Source organism: Rhizopus delemar, genomic scaffold (genome assembly GCF_000149305.1).
Source record: "Rhizopus delemar RA 99-880 supercont3.1 genomic scaffold, whole genome shotgun sequence".
Taxonomy (NCBI): domain Eukaryota; kingdom Fungi; phylum Mucoromycota; class Mucoromycetes; order Mucorales; family Rhizopodaceae; genus Rhizopus; species Rhizopus delemar.
The window spans coordinates 5,061,334-5,074,214 of NW_027137827.1; the positions used below are offsets into that span (position 1 = coordinate 5,061,334).

The 12,881-nt window shown below is 35.2% G+C and overlaps 4 protein-coding genes across 4 annotated transcripts; 3 read left to right on the top strand and 1 right to left on the bottom strand.

The window, feature by feature from the left end:
- Window positions 1-365: 365 nt before the first annotated feature.
- RO3G_01964 (uncharacterized protein) lies at window positions 366-1,906 on the top strand (the record flags this gene model as incomplete). Its single annotated transcript, XM_067656555.1, has 2 exons — window positions 366-370; window positions 511-1,906. 2 exons carry the CDS (start codon window positions 366-368, stop codon window positions 1,904-1,906), a joined length of 1,401 nt encoding a protein of 466 aa, XP_067512656.1.
- A 410-nt stretch (window positions 1,907-2,316) lies between these two features.
- On the bottom strand, window positions 2,317-7,795 carry RO3G_01965 (uncharacterized protein; the record flags this gene model as incomplete). The annotated part of the gene is made up of 2 exons (XM_067656556.1): window positions 2,317-5,651; window positions 5,761-7,795. The coding sequence occupies 2 exons, from the start codon at window positions 7,793-7,795 to the stop codon at window positions 2,317-2,319; spliced, it is 5,370 nt and encodes a 1,789-aa protein (XP_067512657.1).
- A 432-nt stretch (window positions 7,796-8,227) lies between these two features.
- RO3G_01966 (uncharacterized protein) lies at window positions 8,228-9,976 on the top strand (the record flags this gene model as incomplete). Its single annotated transcript, XM_067656557.1, has 1 exon — window positions 8,228-9,976. The coding sequence occupies one exon, from the start codon at window positions 8,228-8,230 to the stop codon at window positions 9,974-9,976; it is 1,749 nt and encodes a 582-aa protein (XP_067512658.1).
- A 1,035-nt stretch (window positions 9,977-11,011) lies between these two features.
- On the top strand, window positions 11,012-12,205 carry RO3G_01967 (uncharacterized protein; the record flags this gene model as incomplete). The annotated part of the gene is made up of 1 exon (XM_067656558.1): window positions 11,012-12,205. The coding sequence occupies one exon, from the start codon at window positions 11,012-11,014 to the stop codon at window positions 12,203-12,205; it is 1,194 nt and encodes a 397-aa protein (XP_067512659.1).
- Window positions 12,206-12,881: the final 676 nt, after the last annotated feature.

The window sequence follows — 12,881 nt, forward strand, 5'->3', positions numbered from 1 at the left end:
GTACAAGAATTTGTTGAGCCAAAGCTCTTCATCGGTGAGCCCTTCCCCCACTATCACCAATTCACCAGTGTCTTTTGTCTCTGCTGCCAAGAATTGTTATCGTTGCTTGGGTAATGTCCCTTGGTCAAAAGAGCACGCTGTTCGCTGTCCTCGTGACAAGCCCCATTATGGTCCGAGTAAAGCCATTCGTTCTGCTCGCTTGGTTACTTCAAGTTCTAATGGTAGCAAGCTCAACCTCACCATCACTCCTCAAGCTAGGCCACAACAGGCATCTTCTAAGGTGTCTAGTGGTGATAGCAACTTGATGGACGTAGATGACGAGGGCTATCCAGTCAACTATGATTGTAAGAAATTAACAAAACAGAATGAAGTATTTAAAAGTACTAACCATTCTTTAATTGTACCTATCACAATAGAGAACGTGAACACTATGGCCCTGGTTGATAGTGGTTCCTCCTTTAGCACGATAGACATCAATTTTGTTAATAAATATAATATTGCAATTGATAGAAATGTATCTGGTTCCGTTATACTTGCTACAAGTGATAATGTTAGTAAACGTTTCGGTACAACCAAATTTCCATTAAGTGTTATTTACGGTGATAATGATAATAATCTTATTCATACATCCCATTCTTTTGAAGTCCTTCCTCTTTCCTTGGATACTGAAGTTGTAATAGGATTAGATCTAATGCACAAGTTGAACATTCTTGTTACCAACTTAGCCATCAGACATCCTAATCTTGCACCAGTTATTGACAAAGAGATTACGGATGATACACCTGAACCTAACAAAGCTCCTTACGGTACACGTGAGCAACAAGTTCATTTCCATAATGCTATTAAACCATTTGTTGATCAAAATGCCTTAATACCAAAGAATTCATTCTGTACTGTACCCGAGTCAGTTATACGTTTAGATACTGTTAAAGGAAAAACCGCTTACCGTGCACCATATCGTACTCCTTTTAAATTACTACCAATCATGCGTGAATGTATTGACACTTGGTTAAAGGATGAAGTTATTGAACGTGCATCACCTAATTCGGATTGGAATTCTCCTTTAACATTGGCACCTAAGAAAGACTTGCTTGGTAATCTCACAGGACATCGACCCTGTCTCGATCCTCGCTTGTTAAATTCTATTCTCGTGTCAAACGATAGACATCCTATTCCAAAGATTGAAGAGATTTTCGATCAATTACAAGGATCAACTATCTTTACCACTCTTGATCTTCGACAAGCATTTCATCGATTCCAAATCTACGAACCTGATCGTGTTAAGACCACATTCACTTTTGAAGGTCAACAATACCAATTTAGAGGTTGTCCATTTGGATTGAAACATATTGCTTCCCGTTATCAGCGAGTGATTAATATAGTGTTACGTGATTTACCTTATGCACAGGCTTTTGTTGATGATATCATCATATTTTCCAAGTCTTATGAGGAACACATCACACATGTGCAAAACATAATTCAGAGATTAACTAAAGTGAACTTGATCCTTAACCCAGACAAATGTCATTTTGCGCAGTCTACTGTTTACTTGCTTGGTTTCTGTGTTGATGCCAAAGGGTCTCGACTCGATCCTCGTAAAGTTACAAACGCTTTGACTTGGCCTAGACCTTCATCTGGAAAAGAGATTCAACGCTTTTTAGGACTGGTAAATTATTTTAGAAAATACTTGCCAAATATTTCTGAAGTCACTGCGCCTTTGGACAAATTACGTTTCGAAGGTAAACTTGATAAACTTTGGACATCTGAACAAGAAAGTGCTTTTGAAAAGATCAAGTCATTATTGTCTTCTGCGCCACTTCTTCATCATCCAGATTTAGAACAACCTTTTTACGTTGCTACTGATGAGATATTTGCAGATAAAAATTTGAGAATTAAAAGGAGATAGTACTTGAAAACTAGTGAATGAGTCTCTATGTAACCTCTTTATTAGATTTCAAGACGAGAGAGAGAACCCATTTAATCAAACTACGCCTTTATATAGGAAATAAAATTATTCAGGGACCGAAGTGTGCTCAAGGTCAATTTTAGTATTGAACTTGAATAATATAAATATTGTATATGGTTAATATTGTAAATGAGTCTTAGAGAATATGTAATATATAATATTATGTATTCAGTACTTGTTATTTTTTATATAAGATTTGAGTAATCTCATACGAATAATAAGTATTTAATGGGGTAAATACGACATAGCCCCCGACCAGTATGAGATTACCTTAATGAAAATCTCGTGACTATTTTGGGTTTTTTTTTTTTTTTTTTTTTTTTTTTTTTTTTTAGTAAATGAAAAGTAATTTACTTATGAAGAGATTTAAGTCGTTTACTGGAACGAGTGGCTGTGGAAGGAGTATCACAAGCGTTGTTAGTTGGAGGTTTATTACGACGAGTTCTTTTAACAGGCCGTGCTGAAGAGCCAACATTAGATTTAATTGTGGATTTTTTATCAACCAAATTAGAATTATTTTCATCATCAGAAGAGAAATGTTTCATAGCAGTACTTATAGTACCAGATGGAGTGGATTTTAGTAGTTCAGATGAAGATGGAGAATTGGTAATTGGAGCATTTTTTGGAGGAATATATTTTTTACCAAGATTTTTCCAATAATTGCGTAGTGTGTTAGGGTCATTAAACTTATCTGCAGATAGCCATTCATCCCACTCACTGCTATAGTTTTTCCAACGTACAAGGTACTCACGGTTTTTTGGAGGGCCACGATGGTTTATAACTGCTTCGATTTCGAAATTTATGATTTCATTACCTTCATCATCCAGTTCGATAACTTCTTCATTAGAGATTAATTTCAGCTCAACGGAAGTGTAGGCACGAGGCATAAGGACACCAGTTTCGTCACGTAAGATGTAGGCATTTCCTTTATTTTTACGTACGACAGTATATGGTCCTTCGTAAGCAGGAGCGAGTTGACCAGATTTATTTGGAATACGAACCATGACATGAGAGCCAGGTGCATAATCAACAAGCCTATGAGAATCATTGAACTTTGCTTGTTCAAGTTCGATTTGTGCTTTGGTTTTATTAACGATAGCTGGGAATACAATATCAGTCATATAATCAATGCGTTTCATGAGCTCTTCATGAGACATTGGTGGTTTATCTTTAACTTCTTTGAGCTTATCTTTGTCAGATCGAAAACCATAAGGTTCGTTCATTTTACGTGCGAACATAAGAGAGAAAGGTGTTGAATTTAACCGTTTGGATATACGATTATTCATAGCAAGTTGAATAGATGGAAGATATAAATCCCAATCATTGCCAACACCATGTGTGGCTTTAGCCAGTAATTTTTTGACTGATTGTACAGTACGTTCACTAATTCCATTAGCTGATGGGTGTAGAGGAGTGATGAATCGATGATCATAGCCCATAGCATCAGCTAAATCTTTGGAGAGCGAGTTCTTAAACTCTGTTCCATTATCGCTTTGGAGTTTTGTAGGAAAACCCATAGTTGAGAACACGTCAATAAGAGAACGTAAAATTGTATCTGATCTTTTATCAGGTAGAGCACGAAGTATACAAAAGCGTGTGCAAACATCGATAATAACCATAAAATAATTATTATTGTAAACGGAGGTAGTATGCATAGGACCACCAAGATCAATAGCATAATGATCACCAGGATAGTAGCTATAAATGCTACGTAGAGGATGAAAGCCTCTTTTTTCTATATTATGCTTCATACAATCTTTGCATTGCTTAATGAATTTAATGCAATCACCTATCAAGTTAGGCCAATGGATACCGTCATTATGGAGACGTTTGACCATTTGTTCAGCACCATAGTGACCAATTTTATTATGGGCATCTATAAGTAACTGTTGGTGTTCAGCCAAAGGAGGTGTAAGATAATCCGAATATAATGGCTGTGCAGATTGTACATAAAACAAGTATTGATCATTAATGTTATAATCAATATCTCTTATATCAGTATTTTCTTTAACTTGTATGATGTCCTTTTGTGCATCAGAAGTTGTAGTTTCTTGAATTACTGAAATAATGTTTATAGCAGCATTGTATTTAGAATAAGCTCGATGTTTTTTCTTTGTATTAATTGTCTCAGAAATAGCATGATTCTGTCTATATGAGGATAATCTTTTGCCTTTTTTAATATCACTTTCATGCTCGAACGTATCCTTTGGCGGATATAATCTGGATAGTTTGTCAGGTAAGACATTTTCCAAGCCGGGAACATGAATGACACTAAAGTTATAGTCAAGAATGACGTCAAGCCATTTAATAAGCATACTATTGGCATTCTTTTGGGAATGAATATAGCATAAAGCTTTATGGTCAGTGTATAAAGTAAATCGTGTGCCCCATATGAATTTATGAAATTGGGTTAAGGCATAAACTACACCAAGCAATTCACGCATTGTAACACTATAACGTTTTTCGCTTCTTGACAGGGAACGGGACATGAAACCAATATATCTTTTGATTTTAGATATTTCGCCATTAGGTTTAGTCACTTCGAACTCTTGATATAAGCAACAACCAGTACTGTAATCTGATGAATCAGTAGCAATACAAAATGGTTTTGACAGATCAGGATGGGATAACATCAATTCTGAAGACAAAATGTGCTTGATACTATCAAAGTGCATTTGATGCTCTTTTGTCCATTCGAAAGGACCTTTAACTTTTTCATCATGACAACGCAAAGCATCTAAGGGAGCCATGAGAAGTGCAGCGTTAGGAGTATGTTGTCTAAAATAGTTGACAAATCCAAGAAAACTTTGCACTTGCTTTTGAGTAGTAGGACGAGGCCAATCGAATATATTTGTTAATTTTCGGGCATCAATCTGCTTTCCTGAGGCAGAAATAGAATATCCCAATAAATAAACGGCTGATTTTGCCAAATAGGTCTTTTCAAAATTAATTTTTAAATTAGCATCAGTTAATATTTGCAGCACTTTTTTAACATGAAGAAAATGTGCATGTATAGATGAACTGAATATACAGATATCATCCACAAAACATTTTACATAAGGAAGATCTTTAAATAATGTTAACATTATACGAGAGAATAGCTGACTTATTGTAGATATTCCAAAAGGAGCACCTCTATACATATATTGTAAATTATTGGGCGCAGTAAAAGTAGTTTTAATTTGATCATCCTTATTTACAGGAAACTGATTAAATGCAGATTTTAGATCTAACGTGCTAAAAATGACTGCACCAGACATAGAATTGAATATATCGTTAATTAATGGAAGTTGATGATTATCAACTGGTAAGACCTTATTTAACATTCTAGGATCCAACACTAATCGAATTTTATCAGTCTTAGTGCCGTCTAGATTTTTTTTATGAGTTACTGTCATAGGCAGATTCCATCCAGATGGAGTTGCTGGAATGATAATACCTTCATCTAACCAACTATTTATTATATCCATTACTTTAGGCTGTAAAGTATATGCTATTGGATATTGTTTTATATTGGCAACATAATCTTTTGGCGTTGGGAGATGTAAAACAGCCTCTTTAATATTACATAAAGAATTCTTATTTAATTTTTTGTTTGCTTCGATGTATGGTTTAATAGCCATATCAAAAACTTTTTGTTCTTTTTCTGTACCGGCTCGTGAAATATTTGGTTTATAAGCTTTATCTAGAATAGAGTCGTCTAATTCTTTTTTCAGTACTTTTATGTTTGACTGCTACATTCATTAAATGAATGGAAAGTTTAGGAAGCAAATCTGTTCCAATAAGAATTTTACAGTTGTAAGAGGAAGCATGATCGTCAATAATATCAAACTTATGTTTAATAATGTAGTCAATGTTGTCGTATTCGACATTCACATAGTCAACAGATCTCATTCTGGGAATTTGGTCGCCATTTGCTAAAACTAGGTTACCAGGAACTGAATGAAATTTAATATTATTGTCTATTGCGAATTTTTTATTCATGACAGAAACACGTGCACCAGTATCTATGATACCATAAGTGTTCACATTATTAAGCGTGATTGGAGTAACAGGCGAATAAGCCACATTATCCGATTCGAATAGACTATCATCTTCTCCAACTTTATTATTACGAATGGCAAAGACATTTTTGTTATACTCTTCATCAAAATTAGCATTTATATTTTTATTTGAACAGATTATATTTCTGTCATAATGTTTATATAAAAATTCAAATTCGTCATCGGATGATTCATTTAATTCATAAGATTGCGAGGTAGATTCATTATTACTAGGAGATAAAGATAAATCAGTAACTCTGTTTTTAGGAGATTTATTTGTTTGACTAATGCTAGTGATCGAGTTGGATAACTCTAAATTGCTAACAGTTTTGTCATTTCCTTTAGAAGAATTACTTACAATTTGTTTGCCATGTTTTCTTTTGACATATTCAAGTCTTACAGAACAAGATGAGTAATGACCAGGAGAGTACTTGGCAGTCTTACAAAATGTGCATACACCTTGCTTCTTTAAATCTGCAATTTCTTGCTGAAATTCAACAGACGATTTGGAAACTTTTTGGTTTATATGTTCACTTTGATGTACCATTTTTCTTTTTTTAGTATTGGCGTTATCATCATGTTCACCAAGTTTTTTGGTATTTTCTTCCTTTTTCTTATCCTTAAGGATGTTCAACAAAGCAGATTCCAAGTTAGCCATTTCTTTAATGAGAATTGACTCAAGAACATTCCATTCCTTAGGCAGAGGAATAGGCAAGTTGCGAGTTGAATAAACACTCTCTCCATTGGTATTGGAGCTAGCAGAGACAAGAGAGGGAAGATTTCTTGTAATAGTAGCTTGGACCATTTCTTGAAACTTGACAGTGTGAAGCCTCGAAACGAAATGTCCAATCAAGAAAGTGTTATCATGCATATTGACCTTTGCACCAAGAGAGAAAAGACGATATCGATCCATTGCTTGGGTCAAAGTTTCACAACGTTCTTGCCTGAAATTGATAAGGTTTTTAAACCACATTTCTGGTGTAGTTTGTGAAGCAAGATCGAAGCGTTGTTTCAAGACTTCTTTTGCCTGATCCCAATTCAAAGCGGTTTTCTTGTCCATACAACGTCTTTTGATGAATCGTTCGAACCAATCATGGTCGGTATCACTGTCAGACTTTTCAAACGAAACTTCCAGGTAGTGCAACCAATGATCCTCTATAGATACATCATAATCCAAGAACTTTCTTTGGAAATCTCTAATAAACATATCCAAAGATGGTTCATTACTTGGATTGACGTTTTTATCACCTTCCCGAAGAGTGAGCTGATACAGAGCACTAGCAGTAGGGTTGACATTGAACCTTGGGATTTCACGGCTTGGGATTAGTCTATCCTTGGGTGATGAATTTTTAGATCCACTGCCCTTCAACTCATGATTACGTAATTCAAACTGGGAAGCAATAAGAGCGTTAACATCATTTAAAGCTGATACAGCATAACTCAATTGCTTCTCGTTTTCTTCAAGTAAAGTTAGCTTATTTTCTAAAATAAAACTCGCTTTATTATTGTTTAATTTTTCAATTAAATCAAAGAACATGGTTTTTTGAACCATCAACCTCTCCAAATAATTAGGAGGGTCTGAAGAAGGAACAGCAGGGGAAGAGTTAGTAGCTTCATCCATCTCAACATCAGTTTCGATGGATGGATCATCACGAGGATGGATGGATGAGTTTGATGCTCTACTTTCGAGAGTTTCAAGATCCATTCTATCCAAGGACTTAGCTACTTCGTCAGCTGAATCCTTTTCAACGTTTTTAGAAGGGGATTGATTAATAGAAGAATTCATTCAAAAAAATGAGATATTTGCAGATAAAAATTTGAGAATTAAAAGGAGATAGTACTTGAAAACTAGTGAATGAGTCTCTATGTAACCTCTTTATTAGATTTCAAGACGAGAGAGAGAACCCATTTAATCAAACTACGCCTTTATATAGGAAATAAAATTATTCAGGGACCGAAGTGTGCTCAAGGTCAATTTTAGTATTGAACTTGAATAATATAAATATTGTATATGGTTAATATTGTAAATGAGTCTTAGAGAATATGTAATATATAATATTATGTATTCAGTACTTGTTATTTTTTATATAAGATTTGAGTAATCTCATACGAATAATAAGTATTTAATGGGGTAAATACGACAACTGATGCTAGTAACTATTCAATTGGTGCTGTTCTTTACCAAGTTATCAAAAATGAGACTCGATATATCGGTTTCATGGCACGCTCACTTTCTACATCTGAAAAGAATTATTCTACCACTAAACGTGAGCTATTAGCAGTGATATTTGCACTAAAGAAGTTTCATCCATTTTTGTGGGGTAACCCATTCACCTTATACACTGATCACAAGGCCCTGACTTATCTCCACACTCAGCCTGTAGCTAACGCTATGATGATCAATTGGCTGGATACTATACTGGATTATAACTTCAAAATCATCCATCGACCTGGTATTCAAAATATTCTGCCAGATGCTTTGTCGCGTCTTTTTGAACCTGAAAAAACGCTGGAGGGGGATAATAAAACCATCAAAACAATTGTCACTTCCCAAATCATCAATTCTAACGGATCAATTCTTACATCCAGAATAATGATGCCTGCTGACTTGATGACCCCAGCACCAGAAGACAGACGAAAGCTACTCATGGATACACACTTAGAAGGACACCGTGGAGCTCAAGCAATCGTAACAGCTTTACATAGTGAGGGTATTCACTGGACAAAGCTCAAAGAAGATGCGCTTGAAATAATACGTAGTTGTCCTGATTGCCAAAAATTCAATATCGCAAAACACGGATACAATCCCTTGACCTCAATCTATGCTGATGCACCTTGGGATCACATCTGTATCGATACAGCCGGACCTTTCCCTACTTCAGTACAAGGTAATCAATACATCCTTCTGGTAGTGGACGTCTTCACACGATATTGTGTACTCAAAGCCTTGCCCGATAAATCTTCTCTCACTATTGCACTTGCATTAAGGAGTATCTTATCGCTCTTTGGTCGACCAAAAATTATCCAAAGTGATAATGGTACTGAGTATGTCAATGAAATCGTAAGACTGTATGTTGAATCATCCGGTATTGATCATCGTCTCATATCAGCTTATCATCCCCGAGCTAACGGTATAGTCGAACGATGGGTTGGCAAAGCAAAAAATATTTTGCACAAAAGATTACAAGGCAGAACTGAGGATTGGGACTTGTATGTTGACAGTACCCAAGAAGCCCTCAACAATACGCATACAGCTTTACACGGCACTAGACCTTTCTCATTGATGTTTGCAAGACGTCCCAATGAAAACAAGGATTATAATAACGTGCTGGACAAAACTAAATCGCCTGAAACAATGAAACAGTTAGAAACTAGAATTAACGAGTTTAATGACACTGTCTTACCTGCTATTCGTGAAAAAATAAAAACTTCACAAGCTGCGTCTCGAGACAAGTTCAACCAAACTCACAGAATTCTAACCGATATCCCCACTGGTAGTCAAGTCACGCTCAAGAATGTAAACCGTGTTGCAAAAAGTGATCCCCTCTACGTTGGTAATTACACTGTCAAAAGAAAAACTCAAGGTGGTTCATACGTGTTGGTTGATGCAACTGGAGCACTCTTACCAAGAGATGTACCTCCATCGCAAATAAAGGTTATTTCCCAGGAAGTATCCTTATCCAATACTGATCAATCTGAATCATACGATGTTGAGGCAGTTTTACACCATAAGGGATCACCGGGTAATTACTTATATAAAGTTCGATGGAAAGGTTATGGAGAAGAAGATGACACTTGGGAACCGGCTAGTCATTTCCATGATTACAGACCGATCCAAAAGTATTGGTCACGTATAAGTGAACAAGAACCAGCGCGCGAGGTTCAACTTGTTCCTAAAAAAGATACAACCAAGAAAAGAAAAAATGTGCATCGCAATGTAACTAACTCTAAAAGAAACAGACGTTAACACATTGACCTTCTTCCACCCAACTTTCATTAACTATACATATATGTTACCAGCAAATAACGCAATTATAAAATATTTACAAGGATAGCAAAAAATGAATTTTTTTTCTCATGCCTTAATATTTTTCAATTTGCACATTTGTACGCAGTCACATTTACAGACAAACATCACTTTAGCAATAAATTCCTGTTTAGGGTTTATTATCGCCTAAATGCTTTGTTCCATTCTTGAACACTATACTTTATATGTTTATATAAAGAGCCACTATACGTTATATGACTTCACCCTACCAAGCACCTATTTCTTACAACAAATAGAGCTCATCTTGACATCTCAAACCTCATTTTGACATTCAGTTAAACAAACATCTTTTTACTTGCCACATTAATTCCAGAAAAGATAATTACAACCTGGAAGGGGGCAATGTCATGTTTTGACATGTCAATAAGATAACAGTCTTATCATTCTAAGCTAAATCTTTACAAATGAGTTTGAATAAGAATAGATCCTGATAATTGCCAACTGCCCTGAACAGCCAAGTTTCACTTTCATCTCAACAGTTGATTATTTACATCAGTTTATAAAATTTTTCTTATACATGTCAAATCATATCGGTCGTAACTATCTCTTGTCATTTAATCTCAGGTCTCGCTCAAACTAATATAAATAGCCTTGGAATCTTTCTTTAATAAAAGTATTCGACTTTAGAACTATTGTTCGGTCTCGTTAATTCTTCTTTTTCATATTTTAAATACTTAAAAACACTTCAAATCTAAAAGTTATGAAACACAAACATATGCAGTCACTTCTGCAACATCATCATCATCATCAAAACCCTTATTGCATCGCGCTTTGCAATATGAAGATTATATCACACCTCCTCCTGAGGAAAGAAAAGATATAATATTAAAGGCTCACTTATTAGGCCATTATGGAATTAAAGCCATAGAACAAACCATTCATGGTGATAAACTCCATTGGACTAATTTACGTCAAGATATTCAGGATGTCATATCCAAGTGTCACGAATGTAAAATGTTTAATATTGCCAAAACAGGTTATCATCCCCCTAGAAGTATCCTACCTGACGGACCTCTAGATCATTGGGTTATGGACCTCGGCACTTTTAATATAACATCTACGAGCGGAAATAATTTCCTTCTTGTCATGGTTGATTTATTTTCTCGCTTTACTATCTTGAAAGCCATTCCTGATAAACAAGCTCTTACTATTGCCAAACAGCTTGTTGATATCTTCTGTACTTTCGGCTGGCCTAAGGTCATTGCTAGTGATAACGGAAAAGAGTTTACTGCTACCATCGTCACTGAACTTATTAATAACAGTGGTATCGATAAGAGAGTGTCTAACCCTTTTAATCCCCTTGGTAACTCAGTCAATGAAGCATTTGTAGGAATTGCTAAAAAGACTATTGTTAAACAGTTACAAGGAAGAAAAGAAGATTGGGATCTATATGTACCTGCAACCCAATATGCTATGAATCTGAAATATTCCAGACTTCATAAGAGTAGACCATATACAGTAATCTTCAATAAAGTACCAAATGATATGAAAGATTATTCTCATATTAAACCCACTCTTAGAAGTGAAGCTGTAGATTCTAAAGCAATAGAAAACAGACTTAAATATGCTACTGAAGTCGTTATCCCTGCTCTTGCTAAACGCATTAAGGAAACTCAGGATGTAGACAATGCATATTTTATGAAAACAAACAAAATCGTTCACACACCATTCCCACTCCATAGTGAAGTCATGATTAAAAATGTGAATAAGGAAAACAAAACTGATCCGTATTACGAAGGTCCTTTTTATATAAGTGGAATGACAACTAATGGCAGTTACATATTAGTTGACAAACAAAATAACCTCTTATCAAGAGATGTACCAACCTCACACTTAAAACTTATTGCATTACCCAGCAATAAAAGTGCAGAATCAATCGATGACCAACATTATGAGATTCAAGCAGTTATACAACACAAAGGAACTCCAGGTAATTACCAGTACCTTGTTCATTGGAAAGGATACGATGATCCTATGGATTACACTTGGGAACCTACTTCTAGTTTTGATGATCGATCTTCAATTGAAACATATTGGGCTCGTCGTCAAGCAGGTAATAATACTGCTGTCTCAAAGAAAGCAAGATTACCCAAACGTATCGTTCCTACTCGTGATCATCACAGTAGAAGCAAAAGATCAAGACGTTAAATTGTCTAAGTAGTTGACCGTCTTTTTCCCTAAGACAATTTTTCCTAAAGAAGGTTTTTTTTACTATCAGGTTTTTATGACAACTTACTACTACGATCTACCCTCAATTATACTATGTCTATTTATCTGCCCTATGATCATTATCGCACTTATTGTGTATGACAATTACTTTTTCCTGAATCTTCACTTATCCTTTTACCGTTTGCTTCAAACTAGAAGGGGGCAATGTTGTATCCACACAACTAATAAAGTGAACATTCATGGATAAACTTGGATACTACAGAATTATAGTCTAACCAGATCTCTATTAATAAACGTGAGAATTCTGCAATAGCCAATCTTGCCCTGTTGTCCTACCAGCGTTCTAAAAGACTATATCGGAACCTGATTACAACAACGGCAGTTCAATCCTATTCTATAATTATCGTTAGATCAATAGTTTAATTACTTCATTGTCCCTTGATTCGTCAAGTAGACAGCGGCTATTGATTATCCACTATCCTTCCTTATATTCCATATCATTCTTTTAACCGATCAATTGAAATAGCGGTAAAGACCCAGACATTCAAAAAGTATAAATACCCTCAATATTTTTTATTAATAAAGTCATATATAATCTTTAGTTTCACAACTATCGTCTTTTTGTAGTTTTTGTCTTCTATTTCATATTTGGCAA